This window comes from Rhinatrema bivittatum, chromosome 2, assembly GCF_901001135.1.
Source record: "Rhinatrema bivittatum chromosome 2, aRhiBiv1.1, whole genome shotgun sequence".
Taxonomy (NCBI): domain Eukaryota; kingdom Metazoa; phylum Chordata; class Amphibia; order Gymnophiona; family Rhinatrematidae; genus Rhinatrema; species Rhinatrema bivittatum.
The window spans coordinates 182,491,315-182,505,640 of NC_042616.1; the positions used below are offsets into that span (position 1 = coordinate 182,491,315).

The 14,326-nt window shown below is 40.6% G+C and overlaps 1 protein-coding gene across 1 annotated transcript in view; it reads left to right on the top strand.

The window, feature by feature from the left end:
* GLCCI1 (glucocorticoid induced 1) overlaps positions 1-14,326 on the top strand; it is a 312,344-nt gene that overhangs the window by 177,037 nt on the left and 120,981 nt on the right. Inside the window, exon 6 of the mRNA XM_029588951.1 lies at positions 8,864-8,980. Coding sequence (XP_029444811.1) covers positions 8,864-8,980 — 117 coding nt within the window. The remainder of the gene's footprint in view (positions 1-8,863; positions 8,981-14,326) is intronic.

Genomic DNA, 14,326 nt, shown 5'->3' on the forward strand with positions numbered 1-14,326 from the left:
TAGTTCTGTATGTTCTCCGGGTCTGGGTTCTTCTTTTTATTTATGGATTAATGATTGCTGATTTTAAGCAGTCAGGGTATTTCCCATCGGTGAGGGAGAGGTTAACTATGTCAGTTATTGTTTTAGTTATTGGGTTGTTGAGCAGTTTAATAGTTTGTATGGGGATGCTGTCGATGGGATGGTTGGCTGGATTCATTTTTTTGATTATTTTTTTGATTTCCAGTGAGGAGGCAGAGTCGAATTCATGCCAAGTTGTTGTTGTTTCCAGAGATGATATTGCAGTTTGGGTGCGTGTGATGGTGCTGTTGGAGTTGTTTGTTAATTTTCTGATTTTTTTCGGTGAAGTATTCTGCAAAATCATTGCTTTTGTTTGTGCTGGGATGTGTTCTTGTTTCATTTGGTGATTTGGTGAGGTTTTGTACGATAGTGAAAAGCATTCTGGGGTTCTGTTGGTATTTAATTATTTTGGTCGAGTAGAAGTCTTTCTTTGCATTATGTATACGTTTTTTGTAATTTGCTAATTGCGATAGGTATGCATTGAGTAATGGGGCAGTTTTGTTCTTGCGCCAGTATCTCTCCTTTTTCCTGAGTTCCCATTTAGCTGATCTTATGCTGCTGTTGTACCACTGATTGTGGTGTGTTGGATTTTTTTTAATTGTTTTTATGATTGGGTTTGTTTTATCAGCTACAGCTTTGGTAATGTTGAGCCATGAGGTTGTGGTTGTTTCTGCATTTAAGTCAATATTCTTGAGTTGTTCTTGGAGATTTTGTTGCAACAAATTGTTTTGTATTTTGATTTTGGCAACAGGTCTAGCGACAGCTTCAGTAAGAGTTCATCTGAGTGCAATCGCAGCCTTACATGTACTACATAAAGGCCAATCCATCGCCATTCATCCAATGATTTCACTTTCATGACTGGCCTTGCACATCTTAGGCCACCAGTTTCAAAACCACCAATTCCATGGGATTTAAATATAATATTGGAACATCTTATGTGACCTCCATTCGAACCTATGGAAACCTCCCTCATTAAATACCTTGCGTGGAAGGAAGTTTTCCTGGTTGCTGTAACTTCCGCTTGACGAGTCAGTGAACTTCAGGCCTTAGTACATTACAGTCCGTACTTGGAATTCTACCATAATAAGGTAGTATTTCAAACACACCCATCCTTTTTTTACCAAAGGTAGTTTTGGCCTTTCGCCTCAACCAATCCATTGAAGTGCTGACTTTTTTTCCAAAACCACATCGGACAGATAATTACACAAATTAGACTGTAAACGAGCATTGTCCTATTACAAGAGTAGAACTTTGAATGAATCCTGCCATTCTCAACTGTTCCTAACCTTTAAGCCCAATTTTCCCAGCTTTCCAGTGTCCAAAAGAACCATTTCCAGCTGGATTGTTCAAGGTATAAAGTTTTGCTATGAGAAGAAGAATCTGCAACTTTCCTTATCTCCAAGAGCGCATCAAGTAAGAGCAGTTGCCACTTCACTTGCCCATCTATGAAAGGCGGCAACTTGGTCATCTCTACATACCTTCACATAACACTATTGCCTCGATCAACAAACAGCAACAGATGCTACATTGGGTCGAGCAGTATTCAACACCCTTACGACATAAATATATAATGGCCTGTCCACAATCTGAGTCATGCTAATTGTAAAAGACCGAATCAACACATATTCTGCATGACCATTAGCTTGGGACTCTCAAGACAGCATGGCCATTCAGCAAGTTTGCTTACCATAAACAGTGTTTCTGTAGGTAGCAGGATGAATCAGCCATGCAGACCCACCCACCTCCCTGGATGGCCACCTTAACCAACTTCAAGTCATATGACTGCTATATATTACAGACTGAGGAGAATCTGCTTTTCCTGTGCGGGAATTGATGCGCAGACGCACAGAGTTGAACTCTGTGTAACAGCTTTGACAAGCTCCGCCTTCCCGGGCCTGACAGACAGCCCCAAGACAGCATGGCTGATTCATCCTGCTATCAACGGAAACACAGTTTACAGTAAGCAAACTTGCTTTTCAAAAATCTCTCGATTTACTAGGAAAATCTGGATATGGATGTGTTTCTCTTGTTTAAATTTGATTTTGGAAAGTTTTTTTTTTTTGTTTGAGAATAGTCAATTGAATGCTTTTTTTTTTTTTTTTTTTTTTTTTTTTATTCATTCTTTATATAATTTAAGAATATAAAGCAAGACAACTTGCATTTGGAAACACAATGGAGCAATCATTTCAACATATATTGAATACCACAAAAAAGATAAAAGGAAATAATCTCCATTTATATCTAATCACCAAAGTAATCGGGAATGGAGAAAAATTAGGAGAAACACAAAAGAACAAATCTAAGAAAACTGTCATAATGTGACTGATCCTGTCATCATACAAAGATTGATCAAAATCAAGTTATAACTGGGGATGTAGTAATAATAACTCTACAAGATTCCAAACATAAATTCAGTTGCTCTGTATCAAAAAATACAGTGCAATCATTGTTATATTTTATAATACATTTACATGGCTACCTTAACAAAAAGGATCCCCCCCCAAAGCTAATATATCCTAAGAGCCAGGAACCCTTTCCTTCTTTACTGAATAGTCCTAGACAAATCGGGAAAGATCCTAATAGTTTGACCATAGAAAGGGGCATTCATATTTCTAAAGTACAAATCTTACTTAAATCTTGCTCTCTTACAAAGAAGACTACCAAAGTAGCATATTCAATTATCTCTGCGTTAGATGACTTTTTTTTTAAAGCAGTTAAATTTAAAATATTAGGATTGATTTTGAAACTCAACTGCTGATCAACAGATCGTGCATTTGGTACAAAATACACTTTATTAACAGAAGGTAATTCATTAGAGGCAACATGCAAAAATCTTAAAAAATATTTTCTAAGAGATCCTAAGGGGAATTCTCCAATAACCTTGGTCTTGGTCTTACATTCAAATGTCAGAGGCAGGAGCTATAGCCAAAGAACATCAGATACCATTGCCTCTGAGGTGCTTGCCTCCTTCGAAGAGTGCTGACCAGACGGCTACTCAGGAGGGACCCCCTCGCTCATCAGTAAGCATCACAGTGAGTCCATCTATAGTATTGTCTTTCAGTGGCAAAGCCTGATCTCGGGGGCTGAGGAAAACCATCCCCAGGCGAAATATGTGCTCCTTCACCTGAACTCACAGTGGGAGCCATCTCCCCCTGTTTTAACAAGACTCAAGGATGCAACTGAGGAAATAAGTCACTGGCCTTGAAGGTGAGCTGGTGTGGAGGGTAAAATCCTCATGTCTCCTTTCGTTCAGATGGCATAGTCTAGGCAACAAACTCAAGAAATCAGTCGGGTCTATGAACACTTACAGTCCTTACACTGCCATATTACTCTGCCCCCTGAAGAACTCTATTTTATTTAAAATCTCTTCTATTCCACTGCTTCCTAATATGTCTAGTGCAGTAATCAAAACATAAGTGAATAAGTTGCTATTTGTGTTTTTTGCCTTGGATTATCCTAGAAATTTGAGAGGAGATGACGTGTTCTATCTTGTATTTTCTGTATTGGATCTACTTGGAAATCAAATTTTGTCTCATAAAAATTGGACTGTAGATTCATGGAGTTCTCATACTTGGGCATTTTTCAACTTATCCGAGTTGTGGGTTTGAAATGCTGTCAAACTGGGTCTTGGGATTTTGGGTCCACCTTTTGATAGTGTATCTTCATGCTTATATAGTTTATAGATTTTTTTTGTGGTATTTGATGTTTGTATTTATTTAGACATTTTATATACCGTTGTTCCATGACAAGATCACAATGGTTTACAAAAGTAACATTCATAAAGATAAATCAACAAATAATGAATAGTTAAAGACGTAGTGTTCATAAACAGGCATTGACATCTATCTAATTAAATGTTCCAATCTATTTGACTAACTGTCTAGGACATAGACGAGTAGTACAGAGAATAAAATAAAGCTGTCAGTATGTTGACATGATTCTTACATTCACTTGTTAATTTATTCCTCATGCTTCACTTAGTATCTTTAGTCCTTGGGCTTTTTTTTTTTTTGTAACTCTCTACTTTACTTTCTGATGTTTTAAGTTAGGTGTTATGCATTTGTTAACAGCCTTGTTTTTAGCTCACTTTTTAAATCTTTCTATCTGGTATCAAATGTATCGTCTCAGGTAGAGGTCCATAGCTTTGGACCTACTATGGAAAACATATGGTCTCTTACTTGCATCAGATGTGTTCTCCATATTGTGGGAACAGTCAATAGTCCTTTATTTTGAGATCTTGGAATTCACTGAGGTGTGTGTGGTTGTAAAGACACATCTATCATACTGGTGTTACTAGAATGAATGGTTTTGAATATTAGCGTTAATACTTTAAAATAGATTTGGGCTTATATTGGCAGCCAGTTCAGTGAGATCAAGGAGGGTATAATGTAATCAAATTTCCTGGTTCCTAACAGTCTTGCTGAAGCATTTTGTAATAATTGTAATGGTTTTAAGACAAGTTGGAAGACTGAGTAATAAGGACTTATAGAAGTCTAGGTTTGTGAAAATTAGATTGCTGTACAGTCTGGAAGTCCTCGAAATTTGTTAAAGGTTTCAATCGATGTAATATACGCAACAGCATAACCTGTGTTAATTCACCAATATGCTTTTTCATTGTTAAGTTCTCATCTAGCTGGATACTTAAATTCTATACTTGATTTGAGGGTGCAATTTGGAAATTGCCCAGGTCTAGAGCCGGTGGTTTAAATATCAGAGTTTCTGCTTAACTAAATTATTTCAGTTTTTTTAGGGTTTAATGTTAAAGTTCTGTTAGTTCCTGTTGTATTGCTTTCATATAGATTGATAGTGTCAATACTGTTTTTTTCAAACGATTTGGAGAAAGGAATGTAAAACTGTATGTCAGCATACAGGAAGAAGGTAATTCCTAAATCCACCAGTAATTCACACAGTGGGAGCATATAGATATTGAATAGTGTTGCAGAGAGGGCTGAGCCTTGAGGGACCCTTGTATCAACGTAGAAGGTATCTGATATGTGATTGCCCAATTTGACTTGGAATGTTCTATTAGACAGAAAGGAGGAGAACCCTCTGAACTCAAATCTATCCCAGTGTTGTTCAGTTGATGGCACTGCATGCTATGGTCCACAGTGTCAAAGGCGACTGTTGGATCAATTAGCACTAGAAAATAAGATTCATCAGCATCAAATCCTCGTAAAACAGTCCATTAGCAAGAGGAGTAATGTCTCAAGTTGAGTGTTTCCTAAATACAAATTGATTTGGAAAGAGAATATTTTGATATTCCAGATGATTTATAAGTTGGGAGAACTTTCTTTTTCAAGTACTTTTGAGAGAGAGGGCAAGTTGGATATTGGACAATAGTTGTTCCAATCGTTGATTCTACCAGTTTTATTTTATAGAATCTGCTTTATCACAACTTGTTTTAATCCTTGTGGAATAATTCCTTCTGAGAGAGAGTGATTAAGGATGAATTGTCATAGTGATAAGTGTACTTGTTTCAAGGAGTTTTCTGGAATTGGGTCATATGGGTGAATAGCAGGATTAATTTTGGCACTGATTTCATTGATTTCAAGATTAGTTACTCTGAACATGTTTCACATAAGTGTGGGTCTTCAGGTGCTTTTGTGGGAGCACAGATAGGGAAATGAGTTTTCAACCTGTTGATTTTTGTCTAAAAAGAATGTGGCATATTCATTGCAGCCTTTGAGAAGTTATAGTTTATCGAGATGGAAGGTGATGGATCATTAATTAAATGTTTAACATCAAAGAGCAATTTAAAATGATATATTACCCTGTGGGTCTGTTTAGCATAGTAGTCTTTTTATGCTTTATTGGTTAGTGCTTGATATTTTGTTAGAGATTTATATTTTCCTAGGGATTGAGGAGATGGGTGTTTCCGCATTGTTTCTCTAATTTTCTAAGCTTCTGTTTAGTTTCCTTAAGTCATGATTGTACCAGGGCTTCTTATGTTTAGAGGTATTCCTTACTTTAATAGTTTTCATCTGGATAGGACTGAGGTTTTCAGCTATGTCATTGACAATTTGATCCCAGGAATCAAATACTGAGGATGTATTGGCTTGATTTAATTCAGGGAGCTTATTTTCTATTTTCTGCAAGAACCCATCTCTATCTTTTTCCTGAAGGTAAAAGTATGATTATCTATTCATTTCAAAAACATTTTTTGAATGCTTACAAATAGTTTTGCGCACCAGTTGACTGTTTAGATCAGGGGTCGGGAACTCATGGCTCGCGAGCCAGATATGGCTCTTTTGAGGGCTGCATCTGGCTCGCAGACACGTGTCGCCATACTTCGCGGTTCCCCGCTGACCCAGCTGCTCCCCGGTCCTCCGCCGCCCGGGCTTAAAATGCTGTCAGCCCGGGCGGAACGCGGCAGGACAGCTGGAGTCAGCGGCACCGGCGTGCTCTCTTCTCCTCCCCCCCCCCCCCCCCCCCGCGGCCCAGAAGAGGAAGTGGAGAGCATCGGGTGCCTGCGCGGGAAGAAGAGACCACACTAGCGTGGTCTCTTCTTCCGCGCAGGCACCCGATGCTCACCACTTCCTCTTCCGGGCCGCGGGGGGGAGGAGAAGAGAGCACGCCGACTGGAGTCATCCGGGTGCCTGCGCGGGAGTCATCGGGTGTCAGCCGGGTGCCAGCGCTGGAGACATCGGGTGCCTGCGCGGGTCTTCCCGCGCAGGCACCCGATGCTCTCCACTTCCTCTTCCGGGCCGCGGGAAGAAGAGAGCACGCCGGTGCTCTCTTCTTCCCGCGGCCCGGAAGAGGAAGTGGAGAGCATCGGGTGCCTGCGCGGGAAGACCCGCGCAGGCACGCTAGTGTCCGACGGGAAGAAGACTGCAGCGCGGCTCGGAGGAAAATGAAAATCTTCAACCGCGGCCGATGGGACTCCGCCTTCGCCTCCGCGAGGGCTGAAAATGAAGGAGGTTAGCGTTGGGAGGTGGCTGCTGCTGCCGCGAGTTCCCGGGGGGGGGGGGGGGGGGGAAGGGGGAGAGAGAGAGTGAATGAATGAGCGAGCAAGCATGTGTGTTTGAGATCCTGTGTGTGTGAGTGTGTGAATGATTGAGAGCCTGTATATGTGAAAGAGAGTATGTCTGTGATTGAGATCCTGCCTGTGAGAGAGAGAGCATGAATGTAAGTTTACCATTGGGAACCTGTATGTGTAAGTTTGTAATTGAAAACCTGTTTGTTTGAAAGAGTATGTGTGTATGATTGAGATCCTTTGTGTGTGAGAGAGATCATGTGTATGTATGATTAAGAGCCTGTGTGTATAAGTAAGAGAGAGATCATGTGTGTCTGTGTCTGACAGCTGGTTTAGGTGATGGAGCATGTGAGTATGTGATTGAGAGCCTGTGTTTAAATGAGAGAGAGAGACCATGTGTGTCTGTGTGATTGAGAGCTGATTTAGGTGAGGGAGCATGTGAGTATGTGATTGAGAGCCTGTGTTTAAATGAGAGAGAGACCATGTATGTATGTGTGTGATTGAGAGCTGATTTAGGTGAGGGAGCATGTGAGTATGTGATTGAGAGCCTGTGTGTAAATGAGAGAAAGAGAGGACATGTTTGTAAGCATGTGAATGAGTCTGTGTGTGAGAGAAAAAGACAGCATGTATTTATGTGATTGAAAGCCTGTGTGTGTGTAAGCGTGAAAAGATAGACAGCATGTGTGTAAATGTGTAATTAAGAGCCTATATAAGTGAGAGAGAAAAAACATTTGTATATGTGAGTGACTGAGAGCATGTGTGTATAGGTGTGTCATTGAGAGCCAGTGTGAGAGAGAGCGCTGGTATGTGACTGAGAGAGGAGAAAGTTCCAAGCAAACCACCTCACCTCCTGCTAATTCAGAACAATCTCAGGACACCTGGATATCAAACGTTCCCAGGTATGCAGAGCAAAAAAAATTTTGTATCCTTATTATTTTTCATTACTGGATCTTTGTGTCTGCTATTTTGAAATATTTTGTTGGTATCTGGAAATGTTTTATATGAGTTTTTAATTATTGGATATTCCACTCATCAGCTGTTTCGAAATATGTTCTTTTTGTTAGTACAGTTTTACTGCTGATGATTTTATATTTCTTGATTTGTTTTATAAGGATGTGTGATGTTTCTTTTTTCCTTTGTTACACTGCATACAGAGACTCTGGCTTGTTGCAGTTTCCAATTCAGTTTTTGTCTGCATGCTTCTTGTTATGCGTTTTGGTCTCTTTATTCTATGTTAGGTGAGGGACAGCACGTGATTCAGGTGAGGTTTTCTGCTGGCGTGTAGTTTCTGTGTAGGACTCTATAGCAGCCTGACTTGGTCCGTTTTCCTAATAGGAGATGTATTAGTGTCTTAAGGCCTGGTGTAATATTTTCAGAGACTTATTGTACTTTAAAAGTGTGATCTTACATAAAATGCACACATTTACTTGTATTTAGTTTTAAACATATTGTATGGCTCTCATGGAATTACATTTTAAAATATGTGGCGTTTATGGCTCTCTCAGCCAAAAAGGTTCCTGACCCCTGGTTTAGATTGTAGTATGGTAGTGCAGAGTTAGCCAATTATTATTATATTTTTATTTTAGTGGATTCACATGTATATTAAAAGGAATCATAGCATATCCATTCTCAACGGGTACTGTTACACTGCAACATAAACATGAATAGTATCCCTTTAAGTAACAGTTTTAGCCTACTACATATTTTTTTACTTGTTTTTCTACTATTTAAACTCTTCTAATGCTGCTTGTACATACTATATCAGTTTACTTTGCTGTTAGCAAACTAGTGCTCAAATCACTATCCTTCAAAGCCTCATTTGTCATTTTCTAGCAGATTGCCAAGCTTAGGCAGCAGCTCCAACGCAGTAAACAGAGCATTCGTCACAATAGAGAAAAGGATCGTCAGTCACCTCTCCATGGAAACCATGTAGCAATCAATCAGACTCAGGTAAGCAGTCTGCTTCAATACAAGTTGTACCAACACACTCTCCTTTAATCCAGAGTAAAAGTATTACAAACAGAGTTTCTTCCTTCTACATTGTCTCCTACTCTTCCAGTAAACTACAATTTAAAGTGATACTTAGTAAAGTATTTATTTTTTCAAGCACTATAGTTATATTAAGTAGGGGGGCAAAGAAATGTATATATAGGAGTATATTTGCATAAACCTTTATTTTTCCAAAGTGGGGTAGTTTAATAATTGTGCATGCATGTATGTACACTCTCACATTTTTTCTATTTTCTAGTGGCTAGAGCAAATAAACTAGGAATTAGTGAAACTCAATGGAAATATGAATTTAAAAATCTAAGGTTCCTCTTTCACTTTAATGTGGACAATATATTCTCTCTTCTCTCATCCCCTTGAAAACTTTTTATGGAATTAGAGCAGTGAAACTTTGCTGTTGAGCCATATACCTCAGAAGTAGCTATATGTATGTCTTCTGGAATATATGTTGGGGTGAGGAGTTTTTTTATAATATTGGCCTTTTTCTTAGTATCCTGCAATACCAGCTGACCTTTCCTTATATTTGTAAGGCATCACTAACCTGAGGTATATGATGGCAAGAAGAATGTGGTAATTACTAACCTCTAGGAGCATGGTTTCTCTCTGAAATTTCTACTGTAGAGAAAAATCTATTAAATGCCAATTAATTGTAATAATTGTATCATATAGTGAACTTTTATAGTCAAAATCTAGCACCCTTTGTCATTATCTAGAGCAGCGATAGGCTGTTATGCACAAGTATAATCATATGACAGAGTTCAACTTTTTGTATTAATTTTAAATATTTTGCACATATAATCAAAACTAGAGAGGAGCTGCATTTATAATTTAATACACAATTGAAAAATATCTGAAAATGTCATTTAACTTCAAGACAGTGTCTATAGGTGTTCACATAGCACTGTGTAATTTTGAATAGCGCTATGGAAGTGTTAAGTAGTAGTAAATAAAGCTGATTTAGTTACCTAGACAGCTTTTTTCTGGCTAGACTACAGAGAATAAAATTTTTACAGCCATGGCAACACAGCCCTGCTCCCCATGGACCTCATCAGAAGCTGAGGCTGGTTTGAGATGCAGTCTTGGCAGCAGCAAAATGCTCCTGAAGACTCGCAGGCTAGGGCAGTGGTTCTCAACCTTTTTCCCATCTTGACACACCTGACAGGGCCTCTTTTTTTTTTTTTTTTTTTTTTTTTTTTAAAGAATGACACAAGGGGGGGGGGGGGTGGATCACATGATGTGGTGAAGCTCAGCAGACGTTTCTTGCTCTAGGTGCCATCCTCTCAAAATCTACGGATATCACCGCCATCCTGACTCAATTAGCAACCTTACTTGAAAGCAAGGAGAACCTACATGTCTATCAACAAATTTATGCTGAAAGCTCAAGTAAAATATGCCCTTGAAAGGGGGGAAAAAAAAGATAGCAGAATCTTTGGTCTTTTCTTTGACAAGATAGCGACTTCTCCAGGACGCAACCCTCTCTCCTCAATCCGCTAACCCTCATAGTAACCTTACATCCCGAGTGACTAATGCTGTGGTCAGCGCCTTGGATGCACGATTTAACTACCTCTCTTCCCAATTTCAGGAACTTAAAAACAGCATCGTGGAGATACACCCACGTATCGACCATGCGGAGGGCTGCATCTCATGTTTGGAGGATGAAAACCTGTCACTTACCAAGAAACTAGCTGCTCTCGAAAAAAACTGCGACTGACCAAGCAGAAAAAATAGATGATCTGCAGAACAGGCAAACACGCAGTAATATCAGAATAGCAGGATTTCCTGGGTCTGTGGAAGATAAAAACTTGGAAAGTTTTCTTGAAAAATGGATTTCTGATGTCTTAGCGTTGCCTGAACTGGAAGGGAAGCTCCGCATTGAAAGAGCCCATCGATTGAAAAAAAAAGAGTGAAGGGGACAAGAGACGCATATAATTATTGCCAAAGTCTAGAACTGGTCACATAAACAGCGGCTAATGCAGGATTTTAGATCGCAATCCAACCTTACCTATCAGTCAGTCACTATTCGCTTATTTCAGGACTTCTTTGCTCAACTTATACAAAGGCGGAAACTGTTCAGCCCACTTTGCTCAGATCTCTACCAAAGAAATATCTGCTTCCAACTTCAATACCCCGCGACATTAAAGGTATGGCATGTGGTGAAGGAGCACTCCTTCTCGGAAGCGGAGAAAGCTAAAACTTTAGTTTCTGGCTTAAAGGGAGATTAACCGATCACGAACTCTCTTCTAAGCAAAATTTTCAGCTTTTTTTAAACTACAGAAAAGTGGTATTTCCCTCACCTTTAAGTCTACAATTGCATATTACAATTTTGTTTGTTCGCTTCCATGGTACGTGATAGTTTATTATTATAAACTCACTATTGCGCAATGATCCATGGTCGGAGCGCACAGCTAACGTTAACCAGAAGTGACCGGGCGAGCGAGGCCTTTTCAACATCGGTTCAGTCTTCCTGAGTATCTGGACTATGTCCTCTGTTTTATAACACCATGCCCAGTGAGGAATAATAAGTTGTGTATTGTTTCTCTGTTCCTAATGAGGAAATGCTGAAGGGTTGTGTATTGAACCTCAGACTCTGAACAATCAGGAGACTTCCTTCGTTAAGATATGCATAGGCCAAGTAACACACAGATATCAAGCACTGTGATGGATGTGTACTCAAGACACAAGAAAGTAATATACAAAGAAAGGCAGAGGAAATACCTTATATGGTCAAAGAAGAAATGCTGGTGTGTTCAAGATAAGAAAAGGTATAAAGGTGTAACTAAAGCAGATGATCAGTGTCTGGTATTCACTTCTAACTTTTTGGCTGGGCAGCATAGTAGATTGGATATTAGTCCCTACAGAATATTATCTTGTACTTTATTTGCCTGATTGATTTTATTTAGATTTTATATAACATTCTGTAGTGCTTTCTTACATCTCTCGCTAATAAAGCGTTTTGCTTAAGTTTAAAAGACTGCCTGAACTGTTTATTTTAAGAAACAGGATTAAAACCAGGCTGTCTTTGACTTTACACAAAACAGAGCATCTAGGTAGGATCCATACCGGAAACGAACAAGTATCTCTGAAACAGCAAAATTGTGGACGATGAACTGCATACCTCTTTTAGGAAGGCATGCAGAAATGTTTTTTCTTCTTTAAAGTTTACTACTTCATGTAAAGCAATCGGACAAAGCTAAAGCAGAAGTTCGCAGAACACTATTTCCGTAGTTTTCTCTTTTTTTTTTTTTTTTTTTTTTAAAACAATGTCGCTCTTTTCTTGGCTCCATGGTTTCATTGTAAATCTACCTTCAGTTGTTACAATCCCTAGAAAAAAAGTGGGCCATTTTAAAGGTCTATCTGAAAAACTTGAAGGTTAGGATCATTATGAATTTTTCCATGCCTGTTAACATTTCTAGTGCTGTTATCGTTAGTTGTGGCTTGCTATGTTCATTCTATTTTTTTGGCTAGCACACTACATACCTATGTATTACATACCATGTTAATCTGGGTTCTATAAATAATCCACTGTCTGTTGGGAGGTTGGTGCCGAAGCACATCATTAACTATGAAACTTCTGAATGTTTCGAGGGGTTAGATACGAAGTTGGGGGGGGGGGGGTAAAGGATTTAAAGGATTTTTCTTTTTTGTTTTTCACAGATGCATTGAGGAATGATGAGTCAAATTTCCCGGATCAAGGTCTAAGTTGATTTTTTTTCTTGTAGGCTATCAATTTCGTCTGCGGACTTAGGCTGGGAAGTTCACAGCTTATGTTACGCGATACACTGTATTGTTACCTATTTAAATGACTACCACTCTTAGATTATTATGTGATTAGCTAGCTTGATTGTCAATGGTTTAGGAAGTCCTATAAAACATTCTAAGGTCCTTCAAGCTCTAAAAGATCCAAGGTAGACCTAGCCTGCTTACAAGAGACTCATTTGACTGCAGTAGAAAGTAAAAAGTTGCAACGTGACTGGATATGATCTACATACTACTCCCCTGCAGTAGGAATCAAAGCTGGTGTAGCAATTCTCCTACATAGAAATATATCTCTTCAACTTACATTGGAAACATCTGACTTGGAAGGCAGATACATTATTATAGGGAAGTTAAATGGTGACGATATCACCATCTGTAATCTCTATGGGCTTAATTTGCCTAATCCCTCCTTTCCTAGAGTGTAGCAGATGGACTCAAAACAAATGGGTATTGTGTGCTCGTGCTAGCAGTTGGAGATTGATCTGACGTCAGCAAAGGTACATATACCCCCACAGGAAGTGTAGCTATTCAGTAATTTCTGTCTCCAAAGCAGTTTGGAGCTACCCCACACTCGCTGAGCGTGTTTCCAAATTCTAACGACTAAATTCATAGAAGAAACCTACTGAAGACGAGCCCCGCACTCCTGTGGTGATACCAGGCGGTCACTCACCCAGTTGTTTCCCGAGCTGACTTCCGTGGTCCCTCGTAGGTAAGAGCCTCGGTCCGGTGGCCGGTTCGCGGCAGGGACCCAGCCCCCGAGTGAGAAGGGCTCGGGCGCGGCTTGGCCCCCGAGCGAGACGAGTTCGGGCGGGGCCTAGAGGCAGCCTCTGTCCCGGCGTGGACTTGGCCCCCTAGTGAGACGAGTTCAGGCACGGCCTAGAGGCAGCGGGTGCACTGCCTTAAAGCGCGGCGGTGAAGGTACTCACCCTCTCCCCTGCAGCCGGAGACCGCCCGGGTCGCAGCCGGGAAGCGCCGAAGACAAGGTAAGGCGTACATCTTTACTTGGTCTCCGAGGAAGTGTGGACTAACTGGGCCTGCCTACGAGGCCGCCCGCCTGGGAGGTCGCCATTTGCCTGCCTACTCATCTTTCCAATTCAGCGCACTTAGCTTGCTAAAGCGCTCACGATAGGCGCACGTTGTTCGCGCACGAGATGGGCGCACGTTCACGCACGCGATAGGCGCACGTTGTTAGCGCACGCGACTAGGATACGCGCATGTTTATCAGACACCCGCTAGAGGCGCACATTGATAAGACGCCCATGATAGGCGCATGCTGTTAAGCGCATGTATTAGGCGCACCTCGTTGGGCGACGCCGCATTTCAGGCGAATGGAGCATAAGAAAGCCCAGGCGTCCAAAGAGCCAGCACCTCCAGAATCGGGCATGAACGCTCTAAGCCTCTGCTCAGCATCAACCTCAGAGCCACACAGAGCGAGGAAGCAGACTCCCTATGTGCCCAATGTGAGGAAGCCATGGGAGTTCCAGGACAAGACCGGTCCCAGCCCAGCGGTTCCTCAGGGACCACACCGGACTT